Source organism: Lycium ferocissimum, chromosome 4 (genome assembly GCF_029784015.1).
Source record: "Lycium ferocissimum isolate CSIRO_LF1 chromosome 4, AGI_CSIRO_Lferr_CH_V1, whole genome shotgun sequence".
Taxonomy (NCBI): domain Eukaryota; kingdom Viridiplantae; phylum Streptophyta; class Magnoliopsida; order Solanales; family Solanaceae; genus Lycium; species Lycium ferocissimum.
This window is the reverse complement of record NC_081345.1, coordinates 47,456,906-47,469,427: the sequence shown is the minus strand read 5'-3', so window position 1 is coordinate 47,469,427 and position 12,522 is coordinate 47,456,906. Positions and strand designations below refer to the sequence as shown.

The 12,522-nt window shown below is 34.4% G+C and overlaps 1 protein-coding gene across 3 annotated transcripts; it reads right to left on the bottom strand.

The window, feature by feature from the left end:
• Positions 1 to 806: 806 nt before the first annotated feature.
• Positions 807 to 11,420, bottom strand: LOC132053366 (thioredoxin M5, chloroplastic-like). Of its 3 annotated transcripts, XM_059445359.1 has the most exons (3): positions 11,190 to 11,405; positions 7,830 to 7,945; positions 807 to 1,289 (listed from the first exon to the last, which is right to left on the bottom strand). In XM_059445359.1, exon 3 carries the CDS (start codon positions 1,189 to 1,191, stop codon positions 976 to 978), a length of 216 nt encoding a protein of 71 aa, XP_059301342.1. In that variant the 5' UTR covers positions 1,192 to 1,289; positions 7,830 to 7,945; positions 11,190 to 11,405; the 3' UTR covers positions 807 to 975. The 3 variants fall into 3 exon arrangements, with proteins under 3 accessions (XP_059301342.1, XP_059301341.1, XP_059301344.1); XM_059445358.1 differs by lacking the exon at positions 7,830 to 7,945 and having other exon boundaries at positions 11,066 to 11,420; XM_059445361.1 differs by lacking the exon at positions 11,190 to 11,405 and having other exon boundaries at positions 7,830 to 8,146.
• Between the last annotated feature and the right edge of the window lie 1,102 nt (positions 11,421 to 12,522).

Sequence of the window (12,522 nt, the reverse complement as noted above, 5' to 3'; positions counted from 1 at the left end):
AGAGGTACATGACCTTAGATAGGAGGGATATGGAGGACTCGGATTAGAGTAGAGACTCGGATTAGGCTAGTAGATAGTAACGTTTATCCTTTCATATTAGTAGTCACTTTATCGCGATATAAGTTCTTGTGCTTTGATTTCGCTACTATTTGTTATTACGTATTTTGATTATCTTATTTTATACGTGATAGCTCGCTCCTTTACAAACTGCTTCATCATGGCTTAGTCGCTTTAGTTATTTGCATTTCCATATCGCTTTGAATCTCTTGGCCTTATCTGACCTCTTTTTATGCTTTTATGCTTTTATGATTTCTATTGAGCCGAGGGTCTTTCGGAAAGCAGTACCGTCCTACCTTGGTAGAGTCGTTTGCGTACACTCTACCCTCCCCAGACCTCACGGTGTGGGATTTCACTGGGTGGTTGTTGTTGTTGTTGTTGTATAGAGGACAAGTAAAAAATGGACGGAGGGAGTACATAATAAATGTAAAGAAACTCCACATCCAGTGATTTAAATAAATATGGATAAGTCCCGGGATCATAACCTAACTCGTCCAAATATACTTGGTCAACATAAGATGAGTAATAGGACAGGACTCTGTGTTGCATGAGCTACATATCCATGGTCAAAACATGTTAATGCCATAATATATGATCGTGAATCAACCCGCCCAAAGTTTGCTTGCGCGAAGGTGGATAGAGCTACAACTTTAATCCAATATCGCCAACCCAAATTTGAATATTCAGGCGGAATATACTTTTATGGTTCAATATTAACGCCTCTCATTCCGGTAAAAACATCGATTAAAGACCAGAAAACAAAAAACAATGGACTTCATATAATTGACTGAAATCTAGTACAGGATCCATTCAACATCTTGAGGGTTAACAGATAGTGATACTATAACAGGAAAGGAAAATCTAGTATCACTATGACAACAAAACCAAGTGTACCTTTGGCTTACCATTCAACAGCTTCTACAAGTATTTGTCTATGCTGGCAGTTAGACTGGTTTTTGGTACAGCACCAATGATAGCATCTTTCTTCTCTCCGTTAACGAAGATCATGATTGTTGGGATGCTTCGGATTCCATATCTGGATGCTACAGAAGGACTGTCATCGGTATTCAATTTGAGGCACCTTGCTCTTCCTACATATTGCTTTGCCAGTTCACTGATTACTGGATGGAACATGCGACATGGTCCACACCAGGGAGCCCAAAACTCGACCACCACAGGTTCAGTAGCGTTGAGAACAAGCGAATCCCATGTTTCTTCTGTCACGGTAGGAACTGAAAAGAAGAAGAAAATGAACCAACAGAAGAAGATTAGGTAAAGTTTGACCAGGAAGCAAAAAAAAATTCACCAGTTCAAGAAAACTTCCAACCACTGATGAATTCATCACTTCAAAAAAAAAAAAAGAGACTAATGTTGCCTCCAAGTACAATACTTAGGGGTCGTTTGGTTCGAAGAAAAGTTATGCTGGGATTAGTAATGTTGAGATTATTATTCTGACGGTTTGTTGTATTAAAAATAGCATGCATCACACAATTTCTAAATAATACTGAATAGGTTCTATACATATAAGAATAGTACTGAACAGGGTGTATAAGTAATACTGGTAATTGTTGTACCAGACATAAATTTGCAACCAAACATTGTAGTAAAGTTTTATACCAACATTATTTTACCTAATACATCCTACCAAACGACCCCTTAGTGTACACTAAGACACCCTTCATTATTTTAAGTTTGTATTCAGTCTCCCTCCACACACACACACACCCCATCCCATCCCCAAAAGCCAAGCAAAAAGAACATTCATAACACCAGAAGGAATTTTTATTCATCTACTCCTGTATCATAAAGAAGAATACCATCTAAAACAGTTTCTAAGAAATGAAAAAACAAAGATTGGCTACCTTCACACTAGTAACAGCAACAATTTGAATATAAATATATTACAGGCACTTAGGAAGTGTGAGTTATAGAATCATATCGAGAAAATTTACTAGTCCAAGCTTTCAACAAAATAGACGTACACTCAATTCTTTTCGGAATCACATGTGAAACCACAGGATAAATTGCTGAGGTTCAATCTAAATGTGAGGAAGCAATAACATCAGTAAAAGGTCTCAAGAACCTAATACTTGCAAGTTCTACATCTCATTTGGAGAAAGTAAATCTGAAAAATTATGCATTCATTGAATGACAAAAAGCTAAGAATCAAATGGATAGCTCAAATGTTTTCTTCCGCAACTTCCCTTTTTTCCTCATCTTGCATCCAAGGACATTTAAGCTAACTGATCAATTGTGACTCACTGCACAGCCTCTCAACATCCACCAGGGAAAGCAAACAATTTTTACATTAATGCTTATTTGGTGTATTTGCTGGAAGAAAATTCATAGCAGTCTTTTTCATTACTCTACATTGCATCCCAGGCCCATCTGAAGGGAAGGGAATTCCTTGTCAAGAATTCATCACCAATTAATTACGCCCTCTGTTCACTTTTACTTGTTCAGTATTCTAAAAATACATTTTCACTTTTAGCATATCGAGAGAAAGCATTTTTTTTTCCTGTTTTACCCTTAACATTTATTTCCTAATTCATTTACCAAGACTTCTTGAAATGTTAATGGTCAATTTTAGCTAACCAATGCTTAATATTGGGATTGGCACATGACTCAACCTTTTTATTAACCCACTTACTACCGTTACCGTATTAAAAATATGGAGTAACTTACTCCACTTAAAGTCATCTTTTATTTTCTGCTTTGGAATAATTGTATCTTGTATCTATTGTTGTTTGAACTCTCACTACAGTGAAACATTCTTTATAGACTAATGTTTTGACGGGAAACTTAAATTATTGTATAAATTTACAAAGTCTAAATTGTTTGGCTCCAAAAAGATTTCAAGCTTTTAAACTAACGAGACAAATGAGTTATGTAAAGTGCTTAAATCTTACAAAAATAAATTTTACGAAATCTATAAAAAAAATTAATGTTGAAACTTGGAACATCATATTGGCTTTAATAACCAGGTTTGGTACTTTGATTTCAATTATTGAGATTAAGCACCTATTAATATTGGTATTGTGGTAAAAAAAAAAAACAGTCATGTCAATCATTGTTTCTTAAGGGGCATGGAAAGTCCAAACTAGACAAGTAAAAGTGAACGGTGGAATATTACAAAGTAAGGACCAGCTTCGGTCTTGCAATTCTTACACTCACTTTCTATTGCATTCACACTTAGCAACTCTCTTTGTTGCTCTCTCTTATTTCTCACTTGAGCCCTCACATCTTGCTTGCTTGAGCACTCACTCTTTACTTAGAGCGCACACTCTTTGTTTGAGAACACATACAATTCAAATGACCACCTCTTTTATAGGTGGTGATGGAAAGATCTAGTGGAGGTAATATTCCAGAATTACACCTTCCACTTAATTCTAGATATGTAACTTCTAGAATGCTTCTAGGCTTCTCACTCCTAGAGTTCTACTTTCAATTGTCTACAACTCTTTGAATCCTCCAGATTCTTCATTGAAATATCTTAGATATTACTCCCTCCTTTCACTTTTACTTGTCCAGTTTGGACTTTGCAGCTCCTTAAGAAACAATGATTGACATGGCTATTTTACCACAATACCCATATTAATTGATACCTAAGTCTCAATAATTGAAATCAAAGTCCCAAACTTGATAATTAAAGCCAATATGATGTTCCAAGTTTCAACATTAATTTTTTATAGATATCAACACTTTGCATAACTCATCCGTCTCTTTAGTTTAAAAACTTGAATTTTTTTTTGGAGTCAAACAATTTAGACTTTTTCATTTTATACAATAATTTTATTTTCCCACCAAAACATTACTCTATAAAAAATGCTCCACGAAAGTGAGAGTTCAAGCACCAATGATTACAAGATACAATCATCAAAATATTCCAAAGTAGAGAACCGGACCCCGCGCATAGCGGGAGCTTAGTGCATCGGGCTGCCCTTTTGTTTTAGAGAACAAAAGATGACTTTAAGAGGAGTAAGTTCTCCATATATTTCTAAGGTAGTAAGTGGGTTAATGAAGAGGTTCAGTCATGTGTCAATCCCAATGTTAAACATTGGTTAGCTAAAGTTGACCATTAACATTCCAAGAAGTCTTGGTAAATGAATTAGGAAATAAATGTTAAGGGTAAAACGGGAAAAGAATTAGTAAAAGTGAACATGTATTTTTAGAATACCGGACAAGTAAAAGTAAACAGAGAGAGTAATAAAATTCAAGTTGTAAGTAACCAATTGTGTCCAACAATTCTCATTTCTTTTGCCCCAAGAGAGTTAGAAAAAGATAATTACAAGAAATATAAAGTACACGAGCTAGCAAACTTGTTTGTCATTATGGAGAAGTATTGCACAAATCATTCTTATCCTTCACAGCACGTGGAACAAAACTTGTTTGCTAAAAAATCATCAAAAAGAAGATGTTCCTTTCTTTAGCTCACACTAGCTCTAGAAGCTTTCAATTTTACTATGAGCAGTCCTTTGCTCCAAGGCCAGTCACTATCTTCCTATGATCTCCTACCATGAAAATCACTTAGTATTTTTTATTACCACAGCTTTAAGGCCACACAGTTTTTATATCAACCATAACCAACATGCTTGCTCCTCAACTGTGGTCACATGCAATATAGCCACATCAATATCTTTCAAGTATACATATAATGTCAACTTAACAAGCCACTGACCTAGAAATACGCCACCACTCAAAATAGTCATATCACCGTCTCTCTAAGAAGAGAGACTTTGCAAGCTTAATGAGCCACTACCCCCCTAGAGAAAGATGCCCATTTGCTAATTGCCTCGTATCCCTCTCTAGAGAGAATCATACTCCATCTGTTTTAAATTTGTTTGTCTAAGTTTGACTAGACACGAAGTTTAAGAAAGTAAAAAAGACTTTTGAATCTTATGATCTTAAACTAAAGATATGCATAATGTATCAAAATGTCCTTTACTCTTGTGGTCTTGAGTATGCCATGTGAGATGTTGAAATTAAAGAGTTGCCAAAATTAGGAAAGATACATTCTTTTTTAAACAGACTAAAAAGAAAAGTAAGACAAACAAATTAAAACAGAGGGAGTAATAGATGATAGACAATGCAAACACCTGTTAAGACTATCAATCACCTTTCTTCTCAATAAGCCCCTAGCTGCTCTACCATCAGTTTTGCAGCAAACACAACATATAATCCCAAACCCAAGCCCCTTATCTACTTCGGATGATTTAACATGATGGCCAAACACAAAAAGAAGAGAAAAGAGCAACTCCTTACAAGTTGAATAAGATCCAAATAATCACAATAAATGTAGTTGAAAAAAATAGTCACAATAAATGTAGGACAAAAAGCATGTCACTAGTTTGTTCTATGCGATCTTTATTTTCTGATTTTGTCCCCTGATTATCTGGTTTACCAATGTCATGTCTTTTTGGAAACAAGAAAATAGAAAACTTTATCGGGCCCATTATCCACAGAGTTCCGAACTGTGCTGCAGCCTGGAGGTCCTAGGGATTTCTTGGTTGTAAAAAGAAAAAGATATCACATTATCTTCACTGAGGTATTAACAAGCATTCTCAAAAAAATATTTTATCTTCACTAAGGCATTTTCCAGTCCCCAAAGAATGGTGATGAGGGCCATTCTGAAGGGCATAGAATAGGTCTGTTTTCCTCGACATTCGTGTTCCACCAACTATATGACTAAAATGTTCATACAAAGAATCAAGCAGAAATTCTGAAGGACTTATCTGTGTTTGGGAAAAGCTCTCGGGTATTAAATATTAATTGAAAAGTTGACTGGACGTATCCATCTCAAACCTTCAATGAAATATTCAAAACAAATGCTAAACACTCGCTCTACAGACTAATCTACCTTCTATTTGTCAAAACTCCTCTCGTAGATAACACTTGATTCAGACAGTGCTCCATAGCATTTTATTCTACATCATATTTTTCATGAGATATTCACTTCTTCAGCTCAGACTACCTAAATTTTTCCTCCTTACCTAGATGTGCTTCTCATTGTACTGGACGATTCTCCAAGAATCTTTGTCCATCCCTTCAATCAAGTATGTCTGAAATCAGCTAAGCAGTTCTGAGGATTTCAACAGCTGATAGAAATACCATGTCGGTTAGATCTTTTGGTCCTTCATGCCATCTTGATTTTCCCATCAAGAAGATATGACTATTGTTAAATCACATGTCATTTCATGTCCTATACTAAGTAATCACCTAACCAAGAAAATTCACCCCCTGTAATCCTTTGTGATTGGTTTAGTCTTGGGGGTCCATGCGCCTGGGTAGGGAAGTTCTGGGACGGAGTTTACAATATCAAGAAAAACAAAAAAAGGCCCATTCTTTTGCTTCTCAGGCTAAATGAAAATGGTCTACAAAAGCAGTTGCATATTATTCAACTAAGCAACATAGGGAGCTCAAATGTACTTAGTGTGTAGGTGATATCAACCCATTTACAAGAAGCAACAACATTGAAATGTTAAGCTGGGCTGTGATTTATCGACAAAGGCGGATCCGTTATTTTAAGAAGCGGATTTAGATTGCACCAAACTAGTCCTTAGAGACGTTGGATTCTGTTGCGGAAGATCGTGGGTTAACTATCTCACAATCACACAGTCACACAATCAAATCAAATAGAGAAAAAAAACAATTACACAAGGATTTAACGAGGTCGGCCAAACGGGATTGGATGCATATAGATTATATTCAAACTCGTTTACACTATATAAGTTGAATAATATAACATGAGTGAAAAAACAAACAGCTTCTTATTACATCGCAGTCAATTTTCATTAGCCCTTAACTAATGTATCGCAAAAACACATAAATCTACATAGCAAACAATTGCAGCCGGAAATTCAAAAAAATAAAAAAAGATGAATCTTCTGAGAAATCTAATACTCCCTCTGTCCCAATTTATGTGACAGTTTTCCCTTATTGAGAGTCAATTCAACCAATCTTTCAAACTAAATTGAATTAGATCAACTCAATATCTTAAAACTAAAATTTAGATATTCAGAAACTATACTAAAACACCATATGATGCAATTTTTCTCATTTCAATATGAAAAAAAAAAAAAACATTTCAAAATGTTCATCAAAGTTCACCCAGTCTGAACATACGAAAAGCGAAAAAAAATGTCACACAATTTATGTGACAGTTTTTACTTATCGACAGTCATTCAACTTATCTTCGAAGCTAAATTGATTTAGATCAAATCAATATTTTCAAATTAAAATATAGAAATTCAAAAACTATGCAAAAAATACTATGAGATGCAATTCTTACATTTTAAAATGTTCATCAAAGCTGACTCAGTTTGAATCTCGAAAAGCCAAAGGTATCACATAAATTGAAACAGATGGAGTAGTAAAAAAGCATTAAAAAGAGGAAATGAATAGGAACAAACCATAAAAGCGAAAAATATCACATAAATTGAAACAGAGAGTAGTAAAAAAGCATTAAAAAGGGGAATGAACACGAACAAACCATAAAAGCGAAAAATATCACATAAATTGAGACAGAAAGTAGTAAAAAGGCATTAAAAAGGGGAATGAACAGGAACAAACCATAAAAGCGAAAAATATCACATAAATTGGGACATTAAAAAGGAAATAGTAAAAAAGCATCAAAAGAGGGAATAGTAAAAAAGCATTGAAGAGGAACAAACCATAAAGAGTATTAAAAAAAATATCGCATAAAAGTCAAAAAAATATCACATAAAGTGAGTTTCAAAAAAAGCTCTAAAAAGGGGAATGAATGGGAAACGAACCATCGAAGGAGATATCAGAAGCTTCACCAGAAACACTATTTAATGCGACGATAAATCCTTGACGAAGAAGAAGATACAAGTGAAACTTTATTATTACTAAAATGATTTTTTGTTGTTGTTGTATAGGATCTTGAAAACCCGGTGAATTTGAGAGAGGAACGGCGGTTCCATGTGGCGGAACACGGCGGCAAAGAGCGGAGATTATTAGAGGAAAAAATGGAGGAAGAGATGGCGAGTGAATCAAGAATCGTCGACATAGGAAGCAAACTATGGGAAACCTACGAACTAGTTGACTTTTTCTATGTTTTGTACTACTATGAAAAGACGACCATTTGCTAATTGCCTCGTATCCCTCTCTCGACAGAATCATACTTCATCCATTGTACTTTGTTTGTCTAAGTTTGACTGGGCACGAAGTTTAAGAACTAAAAAGACTTTTGAATCTCATTTTTTTGATAAGGAAAAGAGTAGCAGAAAGACTTTTGAATCTCGTGGTCTTAAACTAAAGATATTGATAAGCACCAAAATGCCCTTTAATCTTGTGGTCTTAAACATGCCATGTGAGATGTTGGACTTAAAGAGTTGCCAAATTAGGAAAGACATTCTCTTTTTTAAACAGACTAAAAAGGGACGTAAGACAAACAAATTGAAACGAGAGGGAGTAATAGATGATAGACAATGCAAACACCTGTTCACACTATCAATCACCTTTCTTCTCGATAAGCCCCTAGCTGCTCTACCATCAGTTTGCTGCAAACACAACATATAATCCCAAATCCAAGCCCCTTATCTACTTCGGATGATTTTAACATGATGGCCAAACCCAAAAAGAAGGGAAAAGAGGAACCGCAAGAAAGAACTCCTTACAAGTTCAATAATATCCAAATAACCACAACAAATGTAGTTGGAAAAAAAAAAGTCACAATAAATGTAGGACAAAAAGCATGTCACAAGCTTGTTTTATGATCTTTATTTTCTGATTTTGTAATCTGATTATCTGGTATACTGATGTAATGTCCTTTTCGAATCAAGAAAACAGAAAACATTATCGGACCCATTATCTGCAGAGTTTCGAACTGTACTGCAGCCTGCAGGCCCTCGGGGATGTCCTTCAGAGTGGCTGCTTGATTATTTTTTTTTTTTTTTTCAGTTTCAAAAAAAAAAAAAAGAATCAAGCAACCCCGCATTTCTGAGACATAAATTGTTATAGCAGGGGAACAGCCGGATACATGTTTGGACAAGCAGGTTTTAAAAATTACTTGAAAAGGTTTTAGCTTAAATACTGGACTTATCCATCTCAATCCCTCAATGAATTTTTCAAACTAAATGCTAAACATCTCTCCCTACAGACTAATCTAGCTTCTAATTGTCAAAACTCCTCTCGTAGATAACACTTAATCAGACAGTCCCCTATAGCATTTTGTGCTACACCATGTTTTTCATGAGATATTTGACTTCTCCAGCTCAGACTACCTAAATTTTCCTCAGTATGTGCCTCTCATGGTACTGAATGATTCTCCAAGAATCTGTCCAGCCCTTCAATTGAGCATGTATCATATCAGCTACGCAGTTCTGAGGATTGCAACAGATGATAGTAACACCATGTCGGGATTAGTCTCTCGGTCCTGCATGCCTTCTTAATTTGCCCTAAGGAAGATGTGGCCGTTGTTAAATTACATGTCTTTTCATTCCATATACTAAATAATCACCTAACCTAGAAAATTCACCTCCTACTACATAATCCAGAATATTTCAGTGACGACGAAGCATCAAAAGTACATCCACTCCACATATATTTGAAACTAACCCTTAGATGAGTAAGCTGGCAGTATTCCTTGACCTTCCTAACAGCCAGAGACACATCCAATATTTGCCGCTGATTTCAGGGCCCAGAGGAAGTAAGCAAACATTTTAGAAATGCAATAAGCTATTAGCTGAAACTTAAACTACCATATCCCCCTTATTGTTATCCTGGTCCTGTTCTATATGATCTTTATTCTCTCCTACTTTATGAAGTACTTGACTATAACTGTTGCATATATTTCGTCTTTCTTTAAATGACTCAAAAAAAAAAATTTCATATCTTAACGATGATCGGTTTGCCTTCTGTTATTACCGCGCTATTATACTCGAGACGGTAATTTATGTTCAAATTTGGGCACGTGAACCCATTTTCTTTACGCCAAAATAGATATTTTATGTACATATTTTCTAAATTGATCTAAATGGCATCCATGCTACAAAAGGGCTTAATGGTGTACTTGGTAAAAAGCTTAGTTATTTACCAAGAGCAACAAGGATATTCCCACTAAATACATTTTTTCCTCCTTTCTTTGATAGTGCACCCATGTTCCAAAAATCCTAGATTCGCCTCTACTCGAGGCCTCCTTCCGTATTCCTCTGTGATCAGTCTAATCTTGGGGGTCCATGCACCTAGGTAGGGAAGTTTTGGGGTGGAGTTTGCAATATCAAGAAAAAAAAAAAAAAAGGCCCACTCTTTTGCTTCCCAAGCTAAGAATGAAAATAGTCTACAAAAGCAGTTCCATATTAATCAACTAAGCAACATAAAGAACTGAAAATGTACTTTATGTATAGGTAATGTCAACCGATTTACAAGGAGAAGAAGCAACAACAATGAAAAGTTAGGGATCCATGATTTTCAGAAGTGGATTTAGATTGCACCAAACTAGTCCTCAGAGGCTTTTGATTCTATCGTGGAAGATCGTGAGTTAACTAGCACACAATTACACAATCAAAGAAAATAGAGGATAAAAAAGATAACACAAGGATGCATATATATATATATATATATATATATACAAAAAGGTTTACACTATATATAAATTGAAAAACCACAAACAGCTTGTTATTAAATTGCAGTCAATTTTCGTTAGCAATAACCTAGTGTATCACAACATATAATCTACATAGTAAACCATCCCAATTAAAGTGACAATTTATGTTTATCGAGAGTCAATTTAACTAATGCAAACTAAGTTGATTAGATCAACTCAATATATTTAAACTATATTTCGATATTCAACCGCTAAACGAAAAATATTATAAAATGCAATTCTTTCTCATGTCAATAAGATAGGAGGAAAAAAAAAAGTACACCATTTTAAAATGTTACAGTTCACCTAGTCTAAATCTCGAGAAAGGAAAAAGTATCACGTAAATTGAGACAGACAAAGAGTAGTAAAAAAGCATTAAAAAGAGGAATAAACGGAACGAACCATCGAAAGCGATATCAGAAGCTTCACCAGAAACACTACTTATATGGCGACAAAATCTGGAAGAAGAAGAAGAAGATACAAATGAAACTTTATTATTATTAAAATCATTTGTTGTTGTTGTTGTATAGGATCTTGAAAAACCGGTGAATTTGAGAGAGGAACGGCGGTGCCATGTGGCGGAACACGGTGGCGATGGGCGGAGATTATTAGAGGAAAAAAGGGAAGAAGAGAAGGCGAGTGAATCAAGAATCGTCGACATAGGAAGCAAACTATGGGAAACCTACGAACTAGTTGAATTTTGATATGTTTTGTACTACTATGAAAATGTGAAAATGACACATTTACACTTGCACCCCACCTAATAAAGTACTCTCTCAGTTCACTTTTACGTGCCTACTTTGAATTTTTAAGTTGTTTAAGAAATAATAAGTGAAATACATAATTTACTAATATGTTCATATTAATTAATGTATATTTTTATTAAATTTTAAAAATAATTTGAAATGAGTAATTAATACTATGGGTAAAATAGAAGAAATTTTTTTTCTTATTTTGATATGCTAAAAATGACAAGTTTTAAAAGTAAAAATTTATTTTTAGAATACTGAGAAGTAAAAGTGAACGAAGGGAATACTCCCTCCATTTACTTTATATTGTAAAAATAGATTTTCACTTTTACTTGTCACTTTTAACACGTTAAGAAAAGACAGTTTATTTTAAATTTTATCCAATAAATACTCATTTCAAATCACATTTCAAGTCCAATAAAACTATAAATCAATTAATATGAGTATTATGGTAAATTACACACTTCATTTATTATTTTTTAAGAGCAGTGAAAAATTCATAGTGAACATGTAAAAGTGAACAATAGGGGAGTACAGTGAGAGAAAGACTTTGGAAATTTATGCTCTAAAACAAGTCGTATATGTTTGTGTAGTTGTAAATTATTTCATTATGAGTAAAAAAGGGAAAGTTTTAAGTTGAATTATTTCTATATATAAAAATATACTCTCTATTAAAAAAGAGTGTCCGCTTAGCCTTTTATTCTTGAGTCAAAAAGAGTGTCCACTTATCAAATCAAGAAAGCCCCTATTAAGTATTATGTGATCAAATCTCAATATCTATTTAATTAGGGGCAGTTTAGTTAAATTATCCATTTTTGTCCAGAAGTTAGTATTTTCTTAAGGGTGTGTAAATGGCTAAGTGGACACTTTTTTTTATCCGGAAAGAGAATCAAATTCAGGATCTACGTTGAATTTTAAATTTGAGAGCTCGCGGTTTTCAACTCACTTCCTTTACCACTGCATCATATCCTTGGGGGTCACTTTTGCTCTATTTTCAATCTATCTTCCTATTGGACATTAAATTTTTTCCTTTATTTAAGATAGGTTTAATACATAAATTTCCCCTCGAGCTTATACTCAAATCCTCTGTACACACTTCTTGATCATGAA

Bases quoted from the DNA above. Each gene is read 5' to 3' on its own strand.
- LOC132053366 (XM_059445358.1), bottom strand. From the start codon at position 11,324: ATGTCGACGATTCTTGATTCACTCGCCTTCTCTTCTTCCCTTTTTTCC. The intron at 1,290-11,065 runs GTTCGTTCCGTT...TCTTCTTTTCAG, and splicing joins TTCTGATATCGCTTTCGATG to TTCCTACCGTGACAGAAGAA.